Source organism: Plectrocnemia conspersa, unplaced genomic scaffold (genome assembly GCF_051122295.1).
Source record: "Plectrocnemia conspersa isolate PC_06_02 unplaced genomic scaffold, ASM5112229v1 ptg000010l, whole genome shotgun sequence".
Lineage (NCBI taxonomy): Eukaryota > Metazoa > Arthropoda > Insecta > Trichoptera > Polycentropodidae > Plectrocnemia > Plectrocnemia conspersa.
In genome coordinates, this window is record NW_028277174.1 from 22,568,144 (window position 1) to 22,591,212 (window position 23,069).

The 23,069-nt window shown below is 30.2% G+C and overlaps 1 protein-coding gene across 1 annotated transcript in view; it reads left to right on the forward strand.

Annotated features, from left to right (window-relative positions):
* The window catches only part of Ser (protein serrate), a 234,395-nt gene that overhangs the window by 155,224 nt on the left and 56,102 nt on the right, over nucleotides 1–23,069 (forward strand). Inside the window, exons 4-5 of the mRNA XM_088194899.1 lie at nucleotides 20,327–20,381; nucleotides 20,920–21,174. Of these exons, the coding sequence (XP_088051025.1) occupies nucleotides 20,327–20,381; nucleotides 20,920–21,174 (310 nt within the window). The remainder of the gene's footprint in view (nucleotides 1–20,326; nucleotides 20,382–20,919; nucleotides 21,175–23,069) is intronic.

Sequence of the window (23,069 nt, forward strand, 5' to 3'; positions counted from 1 at the left end):
ATAATTTTACTAAGTAGCTCAGGTAAAATGTAGCAGATAATTTATTTAAAATTCCACTGATTGATATGAATGTAACAATAATTTACGCGCGCATGGTCAAAATAACACCTACAGAAAAACCTTATTTTCAATTTGAAATAACTAAATTTATATCAATTAAATGTACTGCCTAGCGATTGAATATGCTAACGACAATTTGTTTATGCGATCAATCGACGCGGCGGTAAACTGCTAGCGGTAAAATGCTGGTGGTGAATTGCAGGAGATAAATTTTTCGTACCCCGGCATTAAACATATTATAATTTATTTCTAACATATAACACTAACAAATTTTGAAAAGCTTTAAAGTTATCAGTACCTTAAACTTGTTTCTTAGTGAAAGTCAATGCTCTTTTTCCTGCATATGTATATAATGACTAATAATTATTATTATTTTTGAAATTCTAATAACAAAAACAAATACTTCAAAAAAAATTTTTGAAAAAAATGTTTAATTCCAAAAAAAATTAATTATAAAATATTCAATACATAAAATAAAATATAAGCTCTGTGAAAATCCAAAAACAAATTAATTACAATTAATTTGTTCTACAATAAGGGACTTTTTACAAATCTGAATTTCATTTTACAGTATTTAAAAATAATATTTAAAATAAATAATTTACTTATATTTTATTTTATGTATTGAATATTTTATAATTAATTTTTTTTAGGAATTACACATTTTTTTTCAAAAAATTTTTTTGAAAAAAAATGTGTAATAATATATTATAATTATTGAAAATATATGCAGTGAAATTTCTTTGTAACGAATACCAAAATAACAAATTTCCCAGTATCTTCAATTTGTCCCCAAAAAACTTTCATACAAAATGTTTTAATTGTAACGAAGACTGATCTCAGTATAACGAAATATTTTGATTCGAATTTAAGAATGACATTACAACTTGACACAATATTTCTCCGTATTTAGTCCGTCAATGACTTTTAACAACAAATTTTGTTGTGTTCATTACAGTATCCTTAAAAATGGACAAAAAACGATCAGTCAATCTTGTAAGAGGTTATTTTGATGCTGTAGTAATATTGTAATTAAAAATAAAATAAAAATATATCATCTTTCTTACATTCAATATTGCGATTTTTTTTCTTTGGTCCCGTAATATTGAGATTTCACTGTATATGTTTGCTTTATGACTGCATAACATATGGTAGCTTACAATAATGCAGTTCAGAAAAATAATTAATTAATTGATGATTTTTTTTAATTTAGTAATTATTAAAATTTCTGCATTGATTTTAACAATAAAAACAGAAAGCTCAATAGAAATTAGATTTAAAAATAATGATAAATATCAAACTTTAACTTATGATAAACGACTATTAAAGAAATAACAAATTTACAATAACTAAGGGATGCATTGTCTATAAGTAAACCTACATTTTTTTTATATATCATAATTTAATAAGTACGTTTTATATTTAGTTACCATATATGTACATATACAAAAGTTGTATTAGATTTAGGATTTTAAGAAAAATAATATGTTAATGTATATGTGAATATATTTCTGTACATTTTTTGACTATCTCGAGAAAAAAGTATAAATCTCTTTTCTCTATAAACAGAAAATGATATTCCTTAATGGCTTATTTTTAATTTTTTAGAACTATTCTTAAACGAACTATAAATCATGTTTATGGCATATGTTTAGCTTGACATATGTTCCTTTCCTCATGATAGAAGAAAAACTGGAAGAGAGCCGTTAACTCGCTCCGGACCACCAGAGCCACTTTCGAAGCTCAGTTTTTGCATATACCCTATGATTTACGCGCGCCGATGCTGTTATCCGCAATATTCTTGTTGTTCTTGTTTTTCATCCTCGCTCTAATTATATACAGCGTGTTTTATTATATATTTACCCGTGTGCGCATATTGAATAAACGGCCGAACGGGAGAGAATGAGGAAACCGCCGTTACCTTCGTATATAATATCTAAATATTAAATACCTCAACTAAAATATTAAATAATATTTTTCCCCGATTTCCATTTATTTATGTAACAGGAGCGTTTAAGCGAGAAGCTCTCAATTTCAGCTCCTTTAAAGGCTCCACTTGGAATTATCTAGTCAGGAATTTGAACTGGCCTGTTCATAACCTATTATGTAAGTCGATAGTCAGGTGCATGCCGTACGTGCAGATCAGTTCCCACGAACAACATATGCTAATCCGCAGCCTCTCGCCTTAATGTCACACAAATACGCAAACGGGAAAAGCTCGCGTGATCCCAATACACCTTACGTGCAATACACATATATGAAAAAAATAAACAATAATAAAACAATAAAGTGATAAAAATTGTTTATGTTGTGAGATGGTCCTATATCGGTAGACATCGTGTTGTTGCATTATTTATCGGATCGAACGATATGCACGCCGCAGCATCCCTTCTGTGAGCGAGAACGAGATGTAATCTCGCGCAGCTTTTTATTGTAATGAGAACAAAGCTGTTCGGAAACACTTAATGTTGGATTGCTTTTTAACATGCCACATTATGGGTACATGTGCACATATGCATGAATATGAACAAGATGCGTATTAAGAGTGATACAAGTAATTAATATTGAAAGTATCAAAAACATAAAATAATGTTGATATTGTATAACTTTCTTCTTAAGCTTTTGGAGCTATTAGCGATTAAATTATCGTTCGTCTCATTTACTACATTTTCATATGCTCTTTCAAATTCAGAAACTCTGTATACTAGAATCAAATCTTGTGAATTTTATAAAATTGTTTAAATGCTTTTATCTCCCATAGGACATAAGTCATTAAAGAATGATGCAAATATAGCTTTTAAAATTTATACAGTTTCATTGTGGGGTAACTAAAAATTTGTTGGAAATCTGCTGTCTTAAGATCTTCACGTAAAAAATACATTGTCATTTATTTTTATTTTTAAATACTCCAAATCAAACGTATCAAAAGCTTTCCGTCGTAGTGAAACGCTCCATTATTCACACTACGACGGCGACGGTAGCAAATTACTATTTACTAGCTAAGCACACACGTACGGATTTGCCCGTCGGACATCTGACGGATTTGTCCGGGCTTGGCCACAGACGCAAAATGTACGAGCTCGGATCTGTCTGACTGAGCTCGGTAGATATTATAGAAAAAAAGTTAAATTTATATAGTGTTTAAAGTTAATTCTAAATTTAAATGACATTTATTAATAATAATAATATATCCATACGTATATATACCTTGATCTCTTCATACATTTTCAATAATAATAATAACTTTAATTTTAGTATAATTAAAATTATATTTTTTATTATGTATTAATGTATGTAATATTTACATATCTAGAGTCTCTAAGTGCATCTTAAATTTATATTCTTTTTTCTATTGTATAGTGATATAATAGAAATGGGTCATAAAATAATAAAACGTTAGACGTTGACGGCAACTTTGGCGCAAATTAATAAAGGCCCGGGTCATAAAATTATTTAAGGGACAAATTTTAACAAAAAACACTGTAAACGGTCGTTTACGCGAGCACGATCTCTGCTCAGATCTGCTTGTCCGTGTCCGATCCGTTCGTTTTGAGCACGGACAATGGACAGACAACAGACAGATCTGTCCGAGCGTTTTAACCCCACACACTGGCGGATTTGTCCGTCGGACATCCGCTTCGGACAAATCCGGCGGGCAGATCCGCCCGTGTGTGGCCGGCTATTAGAAGTACAGCAAAACCGAATTTTTCCCAATAAAAGATCGCAAAAAACAATTATCACTTCTCAGAAGTCAAAAATCCAAGTCAAATACAATAAAATCGTGCCGTCGCAGTGGGAACGCTCGTTACCAACTGTTCGATTTTATTGCTTTTGACGTGAATCTTTAACTTCCGAGAAGTGATAATTGCTTTTTGCGCTCTCTTATTGACCAAAATTCAGTTTAGGTGAAACACCAAAAATATAAACTCATGGGGAAACACCAAAAAGCGGACAAACCATGAAGCATTGATATGGTTTCTAATAAAATATTTTGTTTGTCTTAATTTGAAAAAAAATCGGTAGTTAAATATGTGTTACATTTAGCCGTCAAGAACTTAACCCTTGATTTATGCGGTTCTCGTTTCAGGTGGTTTTACTTTTACGGTTTTTTTAAAAAAAAAAACTCTTTTTTTTAATACTCAAAATCAAACTCATGATGTACAAACGCAATAGTTTACTCCCACTTCTTGCACTTGACCTACATCTGGAACCTCTTCCGCTGCTCATTCAGTGTGTCATGATTTATTTTATTTAATATACTTAATAATCTTAATCTCTAACACATATTTTTGAGCTTCAGTTTTTCATATACAATTCAAGTTTCAAAAATAAATTAGTATGAGTTCTTGAATTCTGGGTTGTATATAATATACAATATTGAAAAATATGCTTTTTTTTTTATAAAATTAAATAATAAAAATAAACATATTTATAAATCTTTTTTTGGAAGAGGACCCCGCACCCGATTCTTGCCTCGGGTCTTGCGTATTTTAGCACCGGCTCTCTCTCTCTCTGTCTCTTAATACTTGTATTTATTTAAGACCGTTTCCCATTAAAAATACGGCATGGACATTTTAAGAAACCATCTAATTTATTTCAAGCTACTTATCTATCCATTGTTATTTCTAAAGTAATACAATAAAATGAATACATTATATAGATACAACGCGCATCCTAGACGCATTAACAATTCTACGCCGATGATAGAACTGTTCGTCGGTCTTCAAATGCTCGATTCGTATATCGTCGATCTCAATCTCGAACACCAGCTCTAGAGGGTACATTACAGCCGCGGCTTGATGAAGATGTGAGATAACGTCATGATAGACATGTCGAGAATGTTCGTACTGTAGCACCGGACAGTGACACGGCGATTTCACTAAGTCACCCCCAAACATATTTATCTACCCTTAATAGTTTATAGAATTTAACTAAAAAAAAATAGATCGTGATCATGGGACGGTTTGCACTTGCTCCGATTAATTCGTCACGATAGATCGACGCTGTTTGTGTTTATTCGTTGATCGGCATTAAGATAATGTTACCCCACGTTTGCATAAATTATAAGGGATGTCGTTCCAAAGAGATTAATGTGGACAAAAGCGTACGGCAACGTTAGGGTCACCATTGTCCGAGGACCCTACAGTAAATTCGTGGTCAGGTGTAATTAATGAAATTGATTCAAATATACATAAGCATACTGAATAGCTTATAAAAGTATAATAAAACTGATATTTGTACCTTAGGTAGTAATTTGTCTTTTTTATATTTATGTATGAATGATTAAATACAATATCGTTATTAGTATATTTGTCAAACTATTTGTCACGTATTCTTTCATATTTGAAATTTTATATTTTATTTAATAATTATTGCACTAACTCTAAACACAGTTTAACAAAGCAGGTAGTCAACATTTTTTCCTGTGTTTTTCTGCATTATATAAACCTTATTTTGCAGTTTTTTTATTTTACGAAATTTATTTTCTTATCTTAAAGGTAATAATTACAGCTAGTTTTAATCTAAAAACCGTCAAACAAGCAGTCACATACATACATATTAATGGAGAAAAAAAAAGACTTTTTATTTGCTGAAAATCCATAAATTATTAATACTTCGAGTAAATAATTTGCAGCTGTGAATTTTCTCAATAACTAGTATTACTTTTTTTTATTTCCTTTAAATCAATAGAAATAAAGTTTTTTTTCGAAAAGAGTCTTTTTGGCAGCAGCAATAATAATAAAGATATAAGACCGTAACATAAAATATATATTCATAACAGATCCAGGGTCAGATTTTCGCACAGAGTGCATAATATTTATCAGCTCTATTTCTGGGCCCTATGCCTAAGCATCAGTTGCATCTGCCCATCTAAAGCGTTGTTTGTATCTATTCACGTAATAAAGAAACACTAACTTGAATGTTAATTAAAAATACATATACATTTTATAAAGATTTATCGGAACAACCGGTAAGTGTATGTGAATAATTTTTCATCGATCACAATACCCCATTTAATTACAAAATTACTTAAATTTTGCGCAGTCACGATTTGGCCATAACCATTAAGTTATATAATCAAAATTGCATTCAATCTAAATAAATTTTAACCGCTCTTCGGCAGGAAATTCTATACAATTGATTTTTTTAGTTGTGTGTAAATAAGCGACGCGTCCATTTTAAAAGGGGAGGCAATGGTCGATATTTGAATGCGCACTGAATCAATCGATAATACAAAGCGCTCGGACCATAGACAATGATAGATGGCTACCGCGGTAGCGCTTTGTGGCCAACTGGGGCCGACGATAATCCACGGACTCCGCGGATGATGGATGCGGATCCGCTTCAATATTGACGAGGGCCTTCGAGAAATATCACGATTTCGGCGCACTTGATAAAAACGTTCCCTCACTTGTTTTTTATCAACAACTAAAAAGATATATAAAAGGGGGGAATTTAATTATCACCATTAAAAAAAGAACGAAGAAAATTTTTTTTTGATGACTTTAGAAACGGTATTACATCACATAATTGCATAACATTTTTTTTCTGAGAATATTTTTTAATTAAAATTAGAATTTACGAAATTTCAGAATTATCCCCTCGGTGAAATCTATCACTTTCTATAGGCGTATACTTATTTAATACATATGCGAGTGCGAGGATCTTCCACGTACATCATCCCTACGCCAGCTTCTCCTTCACTGCTCGGAGAAAACGATCTCGCACATCATAGTCTATCGCAATATGTAATATAATCTAATAAAATTCTCATTAGTTCCCACCTGCATCTTACTGGCTTCAAATTCAAACCCCTTATGGTTAGAAATCTGAAGTACAAAATTAATAAAATTTTACTGACATATATGAAAAAAACAGAGCAAGTTGCGACACCATATAACTTAAGTACAAAAATTAATAGTTAATGTTATCAGCATTGAGGAGATTAAAGATATTTTTTTCTTCCCTAAAAAAATGTCAGCGGGTATGCTTTTTTTGCATGCTACCTAAATCCTTGTAGAAAGACCGTCTTATCGAGGCATCGAAGGACCAGCGAAACACTCTGATTGCTATTTAAATCAATTGTTTCGACTTTTTAAATGTTTAACAACAAATAATTAGACCAGCGGCTTAATAATGACTGGCAAATTTCTCTTCAAGTAGATCTAAGCATTTTGTCCATAAAAATAATTTTAGTAGACATGCTCTAAATGAATTAGAAAATTACTTATTGCTTGTTTGCATCTAATATCTGTCAATGTCGCGTCGCTCATGTTTTCGTAATTGCCGGTGACTCACTAGTTTATAATCCAGTAATTTAAATATTATTAACATTAGGCAAAAAAGAATAATAAAGACATAAAAAATTGATTAGCAAATATTATATATATTTTTTGAATTACTATATATTTTTTTCAAATTAGGATGATTTTTAACTAAACGAAACTTTAAACTTATAATTTTATATATTGCAATTAGGTTATTAGGTTCACCTCATAACAAAAAGCAGTTTTGTTTGAATTTCTGATTATTTTACTATTAAATTAGATATTGCCATATTCTTTTCTGCATATAAAAATACATTTGTATTTAAAATATTTAAAGTAATTATTTTATTTTAATAGATAGTCAGAATTATTATTAAAAACACACGTTAATACAATTTAATCTCACCCTTTCTACTTTCCCATGCCCATCATTTTTTTTTAATAAAGCTACTTACTTAAACCATTATACTTTGTAGTGTTAAATATGCAAAGAGAAATCGCAGTGAAATAATGATCATGTAAAAGCCTCATAATTCTCACAATTTCCCTCCAGCGGCTCAGATATTATTTTCGCCCCGAGTATATTTTAACGTTTAAGATAATCGCATTTAATTTCTTAAACTCTACAACTACATACTTCGCATAAATACCGACATAAAGTGATTGACACACGAATGACAGACACAGCGCGTGTCGCAATTTCTTCCGTTAAACATACAACAATTCGATCCTTTCCTTCTATCCTGGGGCGTCGTTCTCACACGCCACGTATATTAAAACATTAACTCAATTTTTCCGTATTTATCTGGCGAGATCTTATCGAGATTTACACCCGGCGAAAGGCAAACGAGAATATGCCCACAGGTTAAACGAGACCGGATGGCCGAACGAATTGTCCGAACAGGCTAAATGCAAAAGTAAAAAAGAGCGCTCGGACAGTTTGATCGGAGATCTGAACGCTTTTATTACTGGTGATCGTTTAACGGACGTTAAAACCAATAAATAACTCATTAGCTGCTAACGATAGGTAATGAGACACGTGTATTTAATTTAATTTATAGAAGTATGCTATTAAATATTATTTTTTATTATTTTATGCTACAAATGCTGTAGCAAAAATGGCTAACGAAACCCAAAGAAGTGTAGAAAGTTTTGATGTTAGCCACCTGTGAATAATTAAACATTTTTGTTTAGATATAATTATTCGTTTTAAAGAAATATATTTGATTTTGATGAATGAACATCATGTGTTAAACATTGAACGCATCTTAGTTTTTCCCCCCATGCATCGAATTAAAAAACTGTCTTTTAGTGTTAGTAATATCTAATCAAATATATGTATGTACATATATATGTAGTATAAATATATTCTACAACAAATTAAAAGGGCCACTTTTTGTCGAAATATCGTCGGTTCGATTTTACTGCATCTCGCTCAATTACTGCATCCCTTTGTGGAGAACCGTCTGCTCAATGGCAGACGAGCACTATATAATTTTACCTAGAGAATTATCTTTGATTACTACACGCACACCCGATCATTACAGATACGCTTAATTCTCGGAAATTGATAGATACACAGTTTCGTTATCGATCGCACAAACACAAGGTGAAGAAATTAAAACACAAAAAACAATAACAATAACTTCTGAATTTTTATTTTATCCAACGTTTCGGCACTACGGTTGTGATCATGTTCACGACGCGCGCCGCTTTACAGTAATCGTTGCCATAATTTGCCCCGGGGCTGACCAGCTTTACACGCCTTTGGTTCGTGTATGTATGAATTAATTGCGCATATTAAAGCAGCGATTGCCAAGCTGTTCGATTCGCGTGTTATCAGCTGGCGAACAAACAAACGATTATTGCTCGCTGTAAATAATGTTGAAATGCTTTGCAGCGTGTATGGGCCGCGCGTGAATCGTCTACGAACTTATGCGAATAAAATATAATATTTAATCAATTTCGTTATTATATGTATATATACATATATGTTGATCTTAATTTCATATCAGAGGTATTCATTATTATTTTTATTGTGCGACAAATTGAGCCTAAAAAATTATAATATATAATATATTTTTTTTTAATTTATATTAAAAATACTCAATTGATTAAATCCAGTTATTTTCTTAAATATAAATAGTAGTCCTTAATTATATATTATACTTAAATACATATTATTAGCAAACCATACCAAAATGTTGCGCTACGCAGCCAATTGAACCCTAGAATTTTTCAATGGTAAATATCAATTTATTTGAATTTTCACTTATTTATTTCCCAGTGTTGTATAAGCACATAAAACATTTTATACATTGTATATATAATATAAAACAACGTATAAATCAGATTAAATAAAAATAATTCCACTCAATAATATAATTATGTATATAGAAAAAATTATAGTAGGCAAATAAATTCATAATTTGTGGGGGCCGATTTAGTTGACTACCTTGGTGCTACGCGATACACTGGCGACACAAACTGACAAATATATATAGGGTTTAACTTATAATTGAAAAACTGGCAAAATTCAGATATTCATTACTAAAAATACTGCTGCTAGTTGTTCTATAAAAAAACGTTAAAATATACTATGAATCAATCAAAAAAGTCTATTTTTATATTTTTTTATTATTATTTAATATTTTTATTGAATTGATTAAATTATAAAAATTAGGAGCAAAAACAAAATAATTTTGTTCTAGTACTTCTTATATTTCAATTAAGTATATAGATATTCTTACATAATTTGTAATTATGTACTTAAAACAAAACATTATTTTGTATAAAAGCAATACAACACTTTTATAGCACATTATAAATCCATCTAACATGGATTTTTAATAAAATATGAGTCTCTAATGAACATAATTATATACTATTTTATATTTAATTCTAAAAACACTTATTTTTTATTACTTTTCAATATCGAAACATCCTTGCTTCAAATTCCATATAAACCCTAATGTTTTTAAATTTCTATCGTGTCTAAGGGAGATCGAAATTACTGATTATTATATAATTATATTTCCGATCGAATATCAAAAATTATGTTTTCCTATATTTTCCTAATCTTTGGGACGAATATCGTGATATTGATATATTTTTATTAAATCTTCCATTGTAACCTGACAGGCGTAAGCCCAATGCGTTACAACGGGGTAAATCTGTACCAACTGAGTAAGTCAATGAGATATTAGGTTTTCCTAGATTTTCCTGATCTTGCAGAGAAATAATTAGAATACAATAGAACAAGGTTTTGCATAGAAAAAAAAATTAATAACCAGCTCTGTTAAAAGTCAAGTTAAACTGATTTTTTCTAGTTCTTAAATGGAAAGGAAAGGAAATGGTACAAAAATTAAACTTACAATAAAAAATTAGATACCCCTGTTATATGCAATTTTAAGACCATTTATTGGTCAAAAACCGTCATATAAGTTTAAATATTATAGTTACTCCTGATAACATTTATGATAGCTCTATTAAATGCAATCGTTTTTTCAGTTCAACTTTAGGACCCTAACGATGATATATTTATCTATCTCCCCCTGGACTAAATTCGCATACATTTTGGAGTAATTCAATGTTGAGTTAACTTATATTTTTCTAATCTTTCTGAAGAAGCGTTTTTTAATATATCTACATATATAAATGGCTCTCTTGAATATATGTATACACATACCTCAACGAATATTTGTTATAAATCAAGATAATATAACTATGTGTATTGTTTAAACTAAATATCAAAAAGCAAAATGTTCAGTATGTTATCCCTCAATCATGTCGATATTTATTTGAAGTATAAAATACAATAATTGTTAAAAGGTTAACTGTTTATTAGATAGCATTTGCACCTGCGAACTATAAGTTCATTATCACGACCATTATTGAGCAACCGTATTGGTAGCGATCGCCAGCTTGTCTAAAATCGCATGTTCTTGGCTTGAACACGTTTATCGCCCGCCACTAATATAAAGTTTGTAGCGTGTATGGGTCGCGCGTGTAAACTGTCTGCGAAATTTAATAAATAATTTTTGCGATACCTTCTATGAACTTATGCCACCCTAATGTTGGAGCACGTGCGAATCGAGGGCAAATTCTCACGAAAATTGTGTTTCAGTTATGTTCTCCTGATACGAGTTAGTTTTATGGCATGGAGTATCACGCGCGAAGACAGATAGGAAACTATGATGAGATAACTTAAATTATATATTAAATTATTATATGAAACTAAAGTTATATATTTTATAAATATATTTATTTTAATATTGAAATCTTGTTATATATAATATAATATTATAAAGTTAGATTTGTTAAATATTTTCCCCATCCCATCAGATTTTCCTGCTAGTTTTTCGTTAAAGATTTTTTCTTGTTATAAAATAATACAACAATTCTGAGATTAATAATATCTTACCTTGACCTAACAAAATAAATTTATATATATATTAGGAAACAATACAGACGCGGGGATCGCTAAAATGTTTAATATTTTCGTATAAATAAATTCCGCTTATAGTATACCATCTGTGTTTTTCTGCTATCCGGACATTTTCGTTTTTCGGGAGCTTTTGATAATATTAATAACATTTTAGCAACAATAACACATTTCGGTCTAACGTTACATTTATAAAATTCAATAATAATTTATAAAAAATTAATTTAATATATAATAAGGTATCAAAAATATTTTTAAAAAAATATGTGAAACATTTAAAAGTAGCCCAGTGTAATTTATAGCAGAAAGACAAATATGAGCTTCATAAATATTTTGCCGTTAATTTAAATACTACAACTGATACATTCCATAATATTATCTGTTTACCGATTTAAACAATTTTTCTGTAATTTTAACAACCATTTTCATTTTTTTATTATGGACATGCATAACATTGATCATGTTAAAATTAGATTTAATATTAATTAATTAATGCCTCATCTAATTCATTAAACTTAATATATACTGTGTTCAATGTTATAACACAAAAATGGGAAAAACACCGTTTTTATATTTGCCACCCATAAAAAAAATGTAGTTCTTCACTGTTCTCCATATTCTAGCCGATTACAATTAAGGTGAGTGTGTTTATTTTAAAGAACACGTAAAATTATTTTTTTATTTATTTATCTATTTAAAATAAATCAAGATTATCATGACCAATGCGTCACAATATTAAAAATACTAAGCATAACTCATCTTGCTTCGGACTAAAAATAAAAATAGATGAAATACTTTTATTTTTTATAAATATTACATTACTAAAATAGTATACATAGTTTAACCTTTTCGCCGCGACGCTTGCTTAACGCGTGTAATTCCCAAGCGCTGCTGATATTACATCAAACTAGATTTCCAGCGCATTCTTATTAAATATTATTTGTTTAATATGAATAATATGACACTAATAAAGCGATAAACACACGTGTGAATTTATACGCACACAAGCACGCCAACCGGCACGCACAACCAATTATATATTTTTTTATTGCATCTCAAATAATAATATAATTATGATTTGTAAAGCTTATAAGACAACTCTTTTTTAATGAAAAATGCAGTATAACGAGTCCATCATATGATATGATTCGCGTGCATTACTGCATATTTTTTTATTGTAATATGCATTACAATAAAAAAATATGCATTACAATGAAAATAAAAAATATGCATTACAATATTTCTGAAAATCTTTTAATAAATTAAAAGATTTTACCAAAAAATTTTGAATTTTTTAGAGAATATATTCTCGAAAAAATCTAGAATTTTCAAAATTTATTAGGAATATCATACATTATTTTTTTTGGAATATTTTACTTATAACTAAATACTGAAATAATACGAGGCTTAGCTTAATTTATTTTTTATAAATGGTTCACAAATAATACAACAAACAATAATATTTACAAAAAATATATAACGAATCACGTTTTATAACAAGAAAAAATATTAAAAAATATTTTGAAGAATAATAATATAAAATTTAAGGAAGAATTTATTCCTTAAGATCATGGCGTTTTTAAAAAAAAGACAATTTATTGATTTATCCGATAAACTTGTTCTTTTTTGACATGAAATTTCGAAAGATTGAAAAATTTGTTGATCATTCTGTGTCGACGTTGCTTTTTTTGTATTTAATGCTGTTTTTAGATTGTGTCAATTTTCCAATTGGTTAGTAGATGTTCATCTTTGGATTAATGCTCTAAAGAATAGTGTTGTAATTGTTCTTCTAAGGTTAAATTTACTTTATGGTATATGTCTATTTACATAACCGTATTTTTCTCAGAGGCAAATGAAACACCCATGGCTTTGGATAATAAAAAAAGAAAGTTTGCGATTCGTCTAAATAAAAAGAATTATAGTGAAGCAAAAAAACAATGATATTAATGTCACATCTTGTTTTTAAGAAATCTATTTTTTTATTTAATATAGTACTTCTTTACTTATTTATTTATTATAGGCTATGAGAAAAATATTTAAAAAAAAGAATATACCTTATGCGCTTAAAAGATTAGCATATTGTTGGCTTATGACTTTCACTGCTATTGTAACAGATTTCAGAGCATTTGCTAAATGTAATGTTATCGGTTTGTCTACTTCTGAATTCCACATGTGACTTACTTATTGAGCGACAATCTTACTTTTCAAGTTGAGACTGTATCTAAACTTGAAAAGTAAGATTGTCGAAGAGGAGATCAGAAAGCATGCGCGCGGACATAAGCTGCTTCTGTTTCAGCATAGGAATTTTAGGGTTACTGGCATCACGTTTAGTCTGCATATGATGAGTAAAGTATAATTATTTATGTATCGCTACATGCATTACTAAATTATATATAGCTATAAACATTTTAAAAATATGTGCAAGTAATAGTCATATAATTTGTTTATTCAGTATAATTTATAAACTATATTTTCAAATGCGTCGTTAGACCGTAAAGGGTTTGATTTACCAACGCAATTCGCTCACAGATGATGCCCTAATACAATCGCTGGAAAATTTCGTTCGCGACGGTGAAAGTTCACCTCCGCAACAACATGTCTGCCCGATGCTCGCAAGAGAACAAACACATTTTCCAGATCAAAAACGGCAGATAAAACAGAGGTAGACAGGAGAAAAGAGGTCCAAGATATTGTATGTATTATGCTAAGTCCGTTCCGATGCTGATTTACTGCGAGATCCCGACTGAAAATTCAGTCAACCGGCTGGGTTAACTATAAATATATTTCAGTTTAATGTATTATATAATGGTATGTAGTGCTTATCCTAGCCGCGTTAGAATTATTGTAGTGCTCCGACCCTTGGTTATCTCGAAGATCCGGACGAGTTGAACAAAGCTCGAATCAAACACGACAGGGATGCATAATTTGTATATTTTTTTTTAAACAATCTAAATACATATATATATATATATATATATATATATATATATATATATATATATATATATATATATATATATATATATATATATATATATATATATATATATATATATATATATATATATATATATATATATATATATATATATATATATATTAGATTTTTTAGATTAGTGTATGTATTAGCAATTGTGAGATTGTAAATAGTTTTTTATAACATGCATATATAGTGCGTCAGTTTACCTATTTAATATTTTCTACGACTGTTACTTTTTTATTTTATAAATAATAACTAATACCATTTTGTTATATAACACTTATATGAAAAAGTCATAATACGTTATTTGATGATTTGTAATACTAATGTGTGAATCAGAATGATGTTTCATTGGCTGCAGTAAAATATATTTTTCGCAGTGACTTTATTATTGTAATGCTGCATGAATCCAATCAACACAGTGAAAGACATGTATCAAAAATAACCGCTTTCCCCAAATCATTTTTTAATGTTTTCACCCTACAATCCAATTTACAACATTCTCACAGATGCGTGTGCGTTTTTTTATTCATTAAATTGCCAAGCCCAATTTAATTTAGCAACAGTAAAAGAAACATCTTCGCAAACTTTCGCCCGCTCTTACCAACGATGGCATTTCCCGTCGGGTAATAGTCCGCTCTTCAATTACTATCGTGTAAATTAAACTAAGGCCAAGAGCAAGATTAACTGCCTGTCGATCGCAACCGCGAGTAGAAATGATCTCGATAGTGTTAATTGAATACGTGACGCGTGTAAAAAAGGGAGAATACGTGTGCGCATGCACACGAAGCTTTACACTCACTTGAAGACTTCGTTTTAATAACAGGGAATAATGTCCAATCGACATTTCGGAATACTTTCTTTATGCTGACTTTTCATCGGACGTTAAAATATTCTTGCTTGTATCGGGCTTCATTATATCTGATTAATTTACCCGGTTACTACCCATTGGGTTAACGTCTGTTAGGTTACAACGGAAGATTTTTAAAAAAATGTATAAAATATTCATTTCGGGATTTGATTTTCTGTAAAACAGTAAAAAGCAGTTTAAATCTGGTTCCGAGAAACGTCGTTTTTTAATTGCACGTAGCAACGGTCGCCACACATTTCTCCGCATCATGCGTCTCGTAATCATTGTTTTTGTTTTTTGTAAATTGTGTCTATTACGTTATCTAACTCTACGATAAGCATGTTTTTATCGCCAATTTCGGAATCTAATGCACCAAAAAACGCCGTTATCTCATTAGGCGTAGCAACTGTCACCACAGTAAGTTTCACTATGGTTTTGAATAGTTTATTACAAATAATATTATTAAACAGACAACCCTACATACATCTGAACTAATATGAAATCCGTGTTTGGGGCATTTAAAAGTTAAATACAGCTTCTTTGTATTTTTAAAACATAATGAAAAAATAATTGCTAAAATGATTGCTAAAAAAATTTAAATCGTCTAAGCAAAATTATTTACCTAATAATACAGGCAGCCCTCGACTTTCGCACATAATTGATTCCTGAAAATGTGTGCGAATGTTGAATGTACGAAAGTCGAGGGAAGTAAAAAAAATTGAAATTGTGTGTATTTTAAAATATTTATTTATCAAGTAAATATAAGATGTTTAAGAGGCGTTTAAGAGACACGTTTAAGTGGGGTTTGCGGGTGTTTCCTTTGAAAAGTTATCAAGAGTTAACTGTTTTCCACTATTCTTTTTCTTTTCTTCATATAGTATTTTATAACATGCTATGTTTTTATTGATCGCCTCACGTACTTAAGATATGCGTTCTCCATTGGGATCACAATCTTCCATAATATTAAAAAAATTGTCAAGGTGCGTGAAGGCTTCATTCATATTTTTCATTGTTTAAGAGTTTTCCAAAATAAACCTGTCTCATCTACATTAAATATTTGGCTAGAAGAATATTCTACATCTTCAATAATTTTGGATAATTAGGAAATAAATTCTTTTGCAGCATCTTTATTCACATTAGCCGATTCTCCAGTAAATTTAATATTATGAAAAGAATACCTCATTTTAAAATTGTAAAACCAACCGTGACTTGCTTGAAAAACCGTGTTAAAATATTTTTTTAATCTATCCTTCCAATTTGTGCAAACTAAGAGCTTTTGCTTGAATAATAGAAATACTCAGAGAAACATATTTTTGATGTTGGTCATCGATCTACGATGACAAAGATTTTCCATTTCATCCATGTTTTTTTTTTTGCTGTGTTTTTTTGGAAACAATTCATTAAAGATTGTGGAAATATATCTTTATTTTCCACAATATTGAACATATTCTTTAATTATATTTTTATTTTGCAAAATTGAACATAACATATCGATTTAAGCAAAAGATTCACCGCTATGAACACGCTTTTTAAAAAAAAATTGTTTTTTTTTAATGTGAGAAATAGTGAATTGTGCGAAAGTCGAACGTTCGAAAGTCGAGGGCCGACTGTACAGGCCAATTAAATTATCATATCAATATTATTTACTGTACAAAAACTTTTACAGAAAATATTTTTAGGTACGATTGTGATACATATTTCTAACTATCTGCTCTATGGTTATTTTTAATTTAAATTAGAGGCGATAAAATAGTTTCCAGACTTCTTATTGTGTACGTTTCACCGTATGAACATCTTACCGTTTGCCCTTTTTATGATGTGATAATTTTATCGTATTACGAGAGATTCAAAAATAGACAAAGAGTCGAAACATGGACGTGCGAAACTGGTGTGTACAATTGCACATATTTTGCTTGACATGATTTTAATAATGTTAATTATTGTACTAAAAAATTAAATTTATAATTAATTTTGGCACAGATTTATAACACAATATTATAATGTATTTTTACATAAAAAAATCAATATCAAAACAGATTTGTATAATGTTGGTCATTTTGGTGAATATATTCTTATTGTTATTTTGATATAGTAAATGGAAAACTAGTTAAATCTTTCAGTTAAAATATTTTTGTCCTATTATTTTCTAAATTATAAAGGTGATTTATATGTGTTTTAACGCGAGTTATGTGTCAATAGAAAATGATATCTAATCCAACCGATCGCACGTCTGATTTTTACCAGTGGTATTGTCGTTCAGCTCGTGTGTCTGACACATACCTCTCTCCGTGAGGGTTGAGTATTAGACGTGACGGCCTCGTCACTCACGCCACGAATGAGTTCGATTTCGGGTCGTGACTTTGCCAATGTTCCGGTATGCACGACATGTTCTTAAACTTCCAACAAAAATCACACACGTACACGTGTCTTAAGAGTTAAAGGGAAAATGTCTATTCGGATCGCAGCCGTGTCAATAACGACGGCGGGCATTCGAACATGGCGTCGGTCGTGTAATGTGTTTAATCTGTGTTGCTGCAGAGCAAACAGATGGTATTTAATTAAACTTTAGAAGATCGAACACGTTAACCACTACGTGTGGGGATGCTGAGATAATATTTATTATTTGAACATAGACCATTAACGTAGAATGAAAGCGTTAATATGATAGGTCATTCCAAAAATTAGTGTGTTATGCTATATTAACAAAAAATAATTTATAGTGGGAATATAATAAGGGCGGATTCAGCACTATATATAGCAATATTATAGATTAAAATAAAAGTCATATTATTAATACTTAATAAATAGTTGAAATCGCAATCATTTTGGGGTTCATATTTACCCCACTTAGGGATGTTAAGGTTAGGCACTGGTATGAATAAAGATACTTACATTTCAACTACATAGTATCTACACAAGTTTGTGTAAAATTAAAGAAAAAAATTAAAACTGGCATTTCCAGGATTTAATATAATTAGTTTTTTATTATATGCATAGCCTTAAATGCATTGTCTATTATAAGCCATTGTTTGTTAATTCTTGACCCTGTTTTAAATAACACATTTGCAACGACGGCCTCAACGTCCGGCAACAATTCAAAGTCCAATTATCTATCGTGTGTGTCATGTCATCTTGCTACGGATAGTCGGAAGAATGACAGCCTCTTTTCCATTCGGTTCCCATATCCCTCTTGAGTCAAAGACTCGGGTCAAAGGTGCGCCAAACTCTTTGAGAAGCACTCCTTCTTCTTCAGCTCTTCTCAGTAGAGACTGGCACCACGCCGTGCCGGTTGCAACACGCCCGAGTAATTTCCTATGTAAGACAATGGACCGAGGAATAATTGATGACCGTCCCGAGATGATTTGCCAAGATAAAATAACAAACCCGCAAACTAAGATTCGAAAGTCTTCTCAAAGAGAAAGAACACACCGTATCGATAACAACCGTTATTAGTTGAGGAAAAAATTTTCGGTTGCTCAAGACTTATTTAATTATCGATTATTAATAATCGGATTGGATTGGTTTGATTGATTTATGCCAGACGTCGCTCGGATGTGGGTCAGATATATAATCAAAATTATTGCGGATTATTAATTGTGGTTATTAGTCTAGGTGTAATGTTAAAATTGATTTGACGCAAAAAAATAATTAACTTGACATTTATTAATGAGTCTTATTAATTTAATGATGTTACTGTATACTTCCCGGAAATTGCTCATAATCCTATATTAATTGTAAATTAAATTTGTGATTAATAACTGTAAGCAAAATTTTGTTTTGTTTACTTTTAAAGTTTGATTAAGATGCATTGTCTTTATGTGGACCACGTGAAGATATATTGCGTGCATTTTCCACATGGAATACGTTGGGTCGTCTGGCCGTTTCACACAATGGCGGATTGTTTAGCGTTCGAAGATGCTATCACCACAATCGGTTACTGCCAGAGTTAATGTCCGACCAACACCGACGACTATCGGACGCCAAACATCTACAATCTCTAATCTAAATCGCTATTGTGCGACCCGGCCGCGAAAGACACTCCTTTCATATCGCATCAAGACTTGAGACGATCGACGATCAAAACATTGTTGAACTGTTTTTTTACCTCTCACCAACCTCACACAATACGATATTCAGTTTGACTGATCAAAAATATTGAACACCTCTATAATATAAAACGTTGAAATAAAGTAAAAGATATTCGCGCGGTTCTCATTTTATGCGGTTGAGAAAACTTTATTTTATAAATACTTAAAAGCAAACATATTTGATTTAACGTACAAAAGCTTACCCCTAATTATACCTGGAACCTCTCCCACTGACCATGCAGTGTGTTTTAAGAACTACACCTGGAACATCTCCCACTGCCCATGCAGTATGTTTTAAGCTGCTTTTTGAAGTGCACGGGTGTCGTTAACGATTTTTCTTGTTCACTTTTTAAGTTAAAAAATCATAAAAAAATACATTTAAATGCTACTTAATTGTTTTATTACAAACATGAGGGATAAATTTACATTGAATATATTATTTTTTATTGCATACTTTGTGGTTATGTTTTATTATAATTAAAGAGATTGAGAAGCTTAATATTGTATATATTTCTAAATACGTTAAATAAGTCTGTTTATTTTTCAAAATTATATGATGAAGAGAGACGTTTGTTTAACTAATTAACTACGATAGATTTTCATTGTACTAATCCTATTTTTTAATTTTTGTTACAGAGATTCTTCACGCTGATCCTGCAAGCTTTCGACGACTTCAACACGACAGACTCAGGTAATCGATCAAATCGATCCCATCCGAATCTCTTAATTTATAAGCAAAGCATCCAAGATAAATCACGCCTACTTAATCACAATCGCGTGATTTATCCTCTGTTTGGTCAAATATTAAGTGTGCGCCTGTAAGCCATATTAATGTCCTCAAAGCTCCTTGAATTGCGCAAACTTCCATTGATCGGTTTCGCGAGACTCTTCGCGTAATTCTATACGCTTATGCGAATATTTTATGGCCGACGGGCAGGATTGCTATAAGCACCGTCTCAATTAATATTTGAAATTTATTGTCGCCGTCGTTCGATGCCGGGAAAAGAAAGGCTTTGGACGCGCTGCGCCGTAAGGATGCTGCGCTGAAGAATGTGGGAATGGGCGATTGACGCAATTCGATATGCATTCGCATAATATAATATATTATATAAGTAATGTATAGATCAATTCATAAATGATGTGCAAATAATTTCTTTGAAGCAGATAATAGAATATCTCACACATATTCGTAATGAAAAATAACATTTTTTCTGTTTTCATTTTCTCAGAAGAAAACCATATAATCGAGGAAGCGTCGTACTCAGGGATCATAGATCCATCGGCAGAGTGGCACACCCTGGAATGGCGTGGCACCACAGTTAGAGTGGCATATCGCGTGCGGGTCAGGTGCGACACCAATTACTACAACGCCACGTGTACAACTTTCTGCAGGCCACGTGACGATGCGTTTGGACATTACAAGTGCGGTCCTCACGGAGATAAGCAGTGCCTACCTGGCTGGAGAGGCGACACCTGCGACAAAGGTAAGGAACTAAGTCATATACTCCGTTTTTTCAAATTTCATTGTTCCATAGAATCTTGTCACAAAGATAATATTAATCAATTCCCGTGTAACACATCGTCTGTAAGACATCGTTAATTCTCTTTTAAGCAAAATTCATAGTTTTTTAATACTTTTGCTTTTAAAAATATTCTTAAATTCTTTTTAAAGATATTTTAATACATATTTGTACATTTAATATATTCTAAAGACTCAATTTTCGTGATCTCTCAATTAAAGACTTAACGTTTTAGGATACGTTATATTTATTGCTTTAATTATTAAAGTCTTTAAATGTTATCGTGCTTTTTTATTATTAAATAAATTCATTAGTAAAATAATAATCATTTAATACTTTATACATTTTTTAGAAAATAAATTAGTGTTTTGAAATTACTTGAAAAATTCAATAGAATAAATAGATACTATACTCTATATATGTATTTATTAGTATCTAAAAAAGAACTTACAGTTTTAAAAATTGTATTAGTTCTAAATATAAAATAAAAACATATTAGGTATTTTAATGTTTTTTATTGTATAGTGAAAATATAACAGTAAAGTTTTAAACGGCAATTTTAATTGCTTGATTAGCTTGATTTGACATTTTATTTAAAAAAAAAACAGGTACATAAAAGATCATTGCTTTATTTGAAGAATACCTTCAAGTTAAGAATAAAACAATGTTTTAAAATAATAAAAAAACATGCAAAAATTGACTGTATAAACTAAAAATATACGTACATAATATATATGAGACATAATGATTTTTGTGACCATGATAATTTGACTTATAAATATCTGGATTGAGTTTTATTTATAGTCTTGTTCCAAAATGTTTAAATAGCTATGCTTAAAAAAACTATAATTAATGTAGAGATGTTAAAAATGTTCAATAATTCATATTTAACTTGAAATAAAAAATACTTTTACAAATTCGTATATACATAAATTTACCGAATTTTTGTAGCTTTTTTCGGATGATATTTCATATAATACATCTGTATTCGAAATAACATTAAAATAAACTGTTCAATAGTATATTATTTCTAGTTTCATCTTTTTTGTCAATCTTTGATATAACATATTTTATTTAAACAGTCATTTTTATTTTCTATCGCACGTTTAGTATTTTAAATTAATTCTTGATTATTTTTGCTATCGAAAAAAATCCGCTCAGTAACGATTGATGTTAGCTTATTTATTTATGAGTGGATTGCAGTTATCTAAAAACCAACAAAAAAATGAAATTATTTGGATAAGAGATAAAATTGTTCTTCGTATTTAAGTTTCATACAACGGGTAATTTTTAAGATACATGTGCATTTAAATAAATACTTTGTTCCATAAAACAAATTGTTGGGGAATTTATGTAAGTTAAATATTCGGATTTTTTCTTCGGAAAGGGATTCTTGCAGAGAGTTATTCATAAGGTTAACAAATATTTTATATATTGCTTATTAAAATTCCACATTACAAAATAAACTTATGAACTTTTTCATGCACGAAATATTTTACCTTCGTTAAATTTAAGCATTAATTAACTACGAATGGAAACACAAGTGATCGAGTATCGAATACTAGAAAAATGTGTTTTTTTTTTCTTGACCAAAAACATAATTTATTTCTGCTCCAAATGTATGACACCATTTTTCCAATGTATAATGCTATAAACCAATAAGCGAGGAATTTCAGCTGAAGTTTCTCTTTAACCCATTATGCGTGATTTATTTAATTATAATAAAAAAATATTTTCTAGTATATCTTAACTTGTACATTAGAGGAAAAATAAATACAAAATATTAGAAAAATTCTAACAAGAAAAATTTGAGAAAATCTTTTTGTAACAAATATGCAATAACATGCAATTGTTATGCT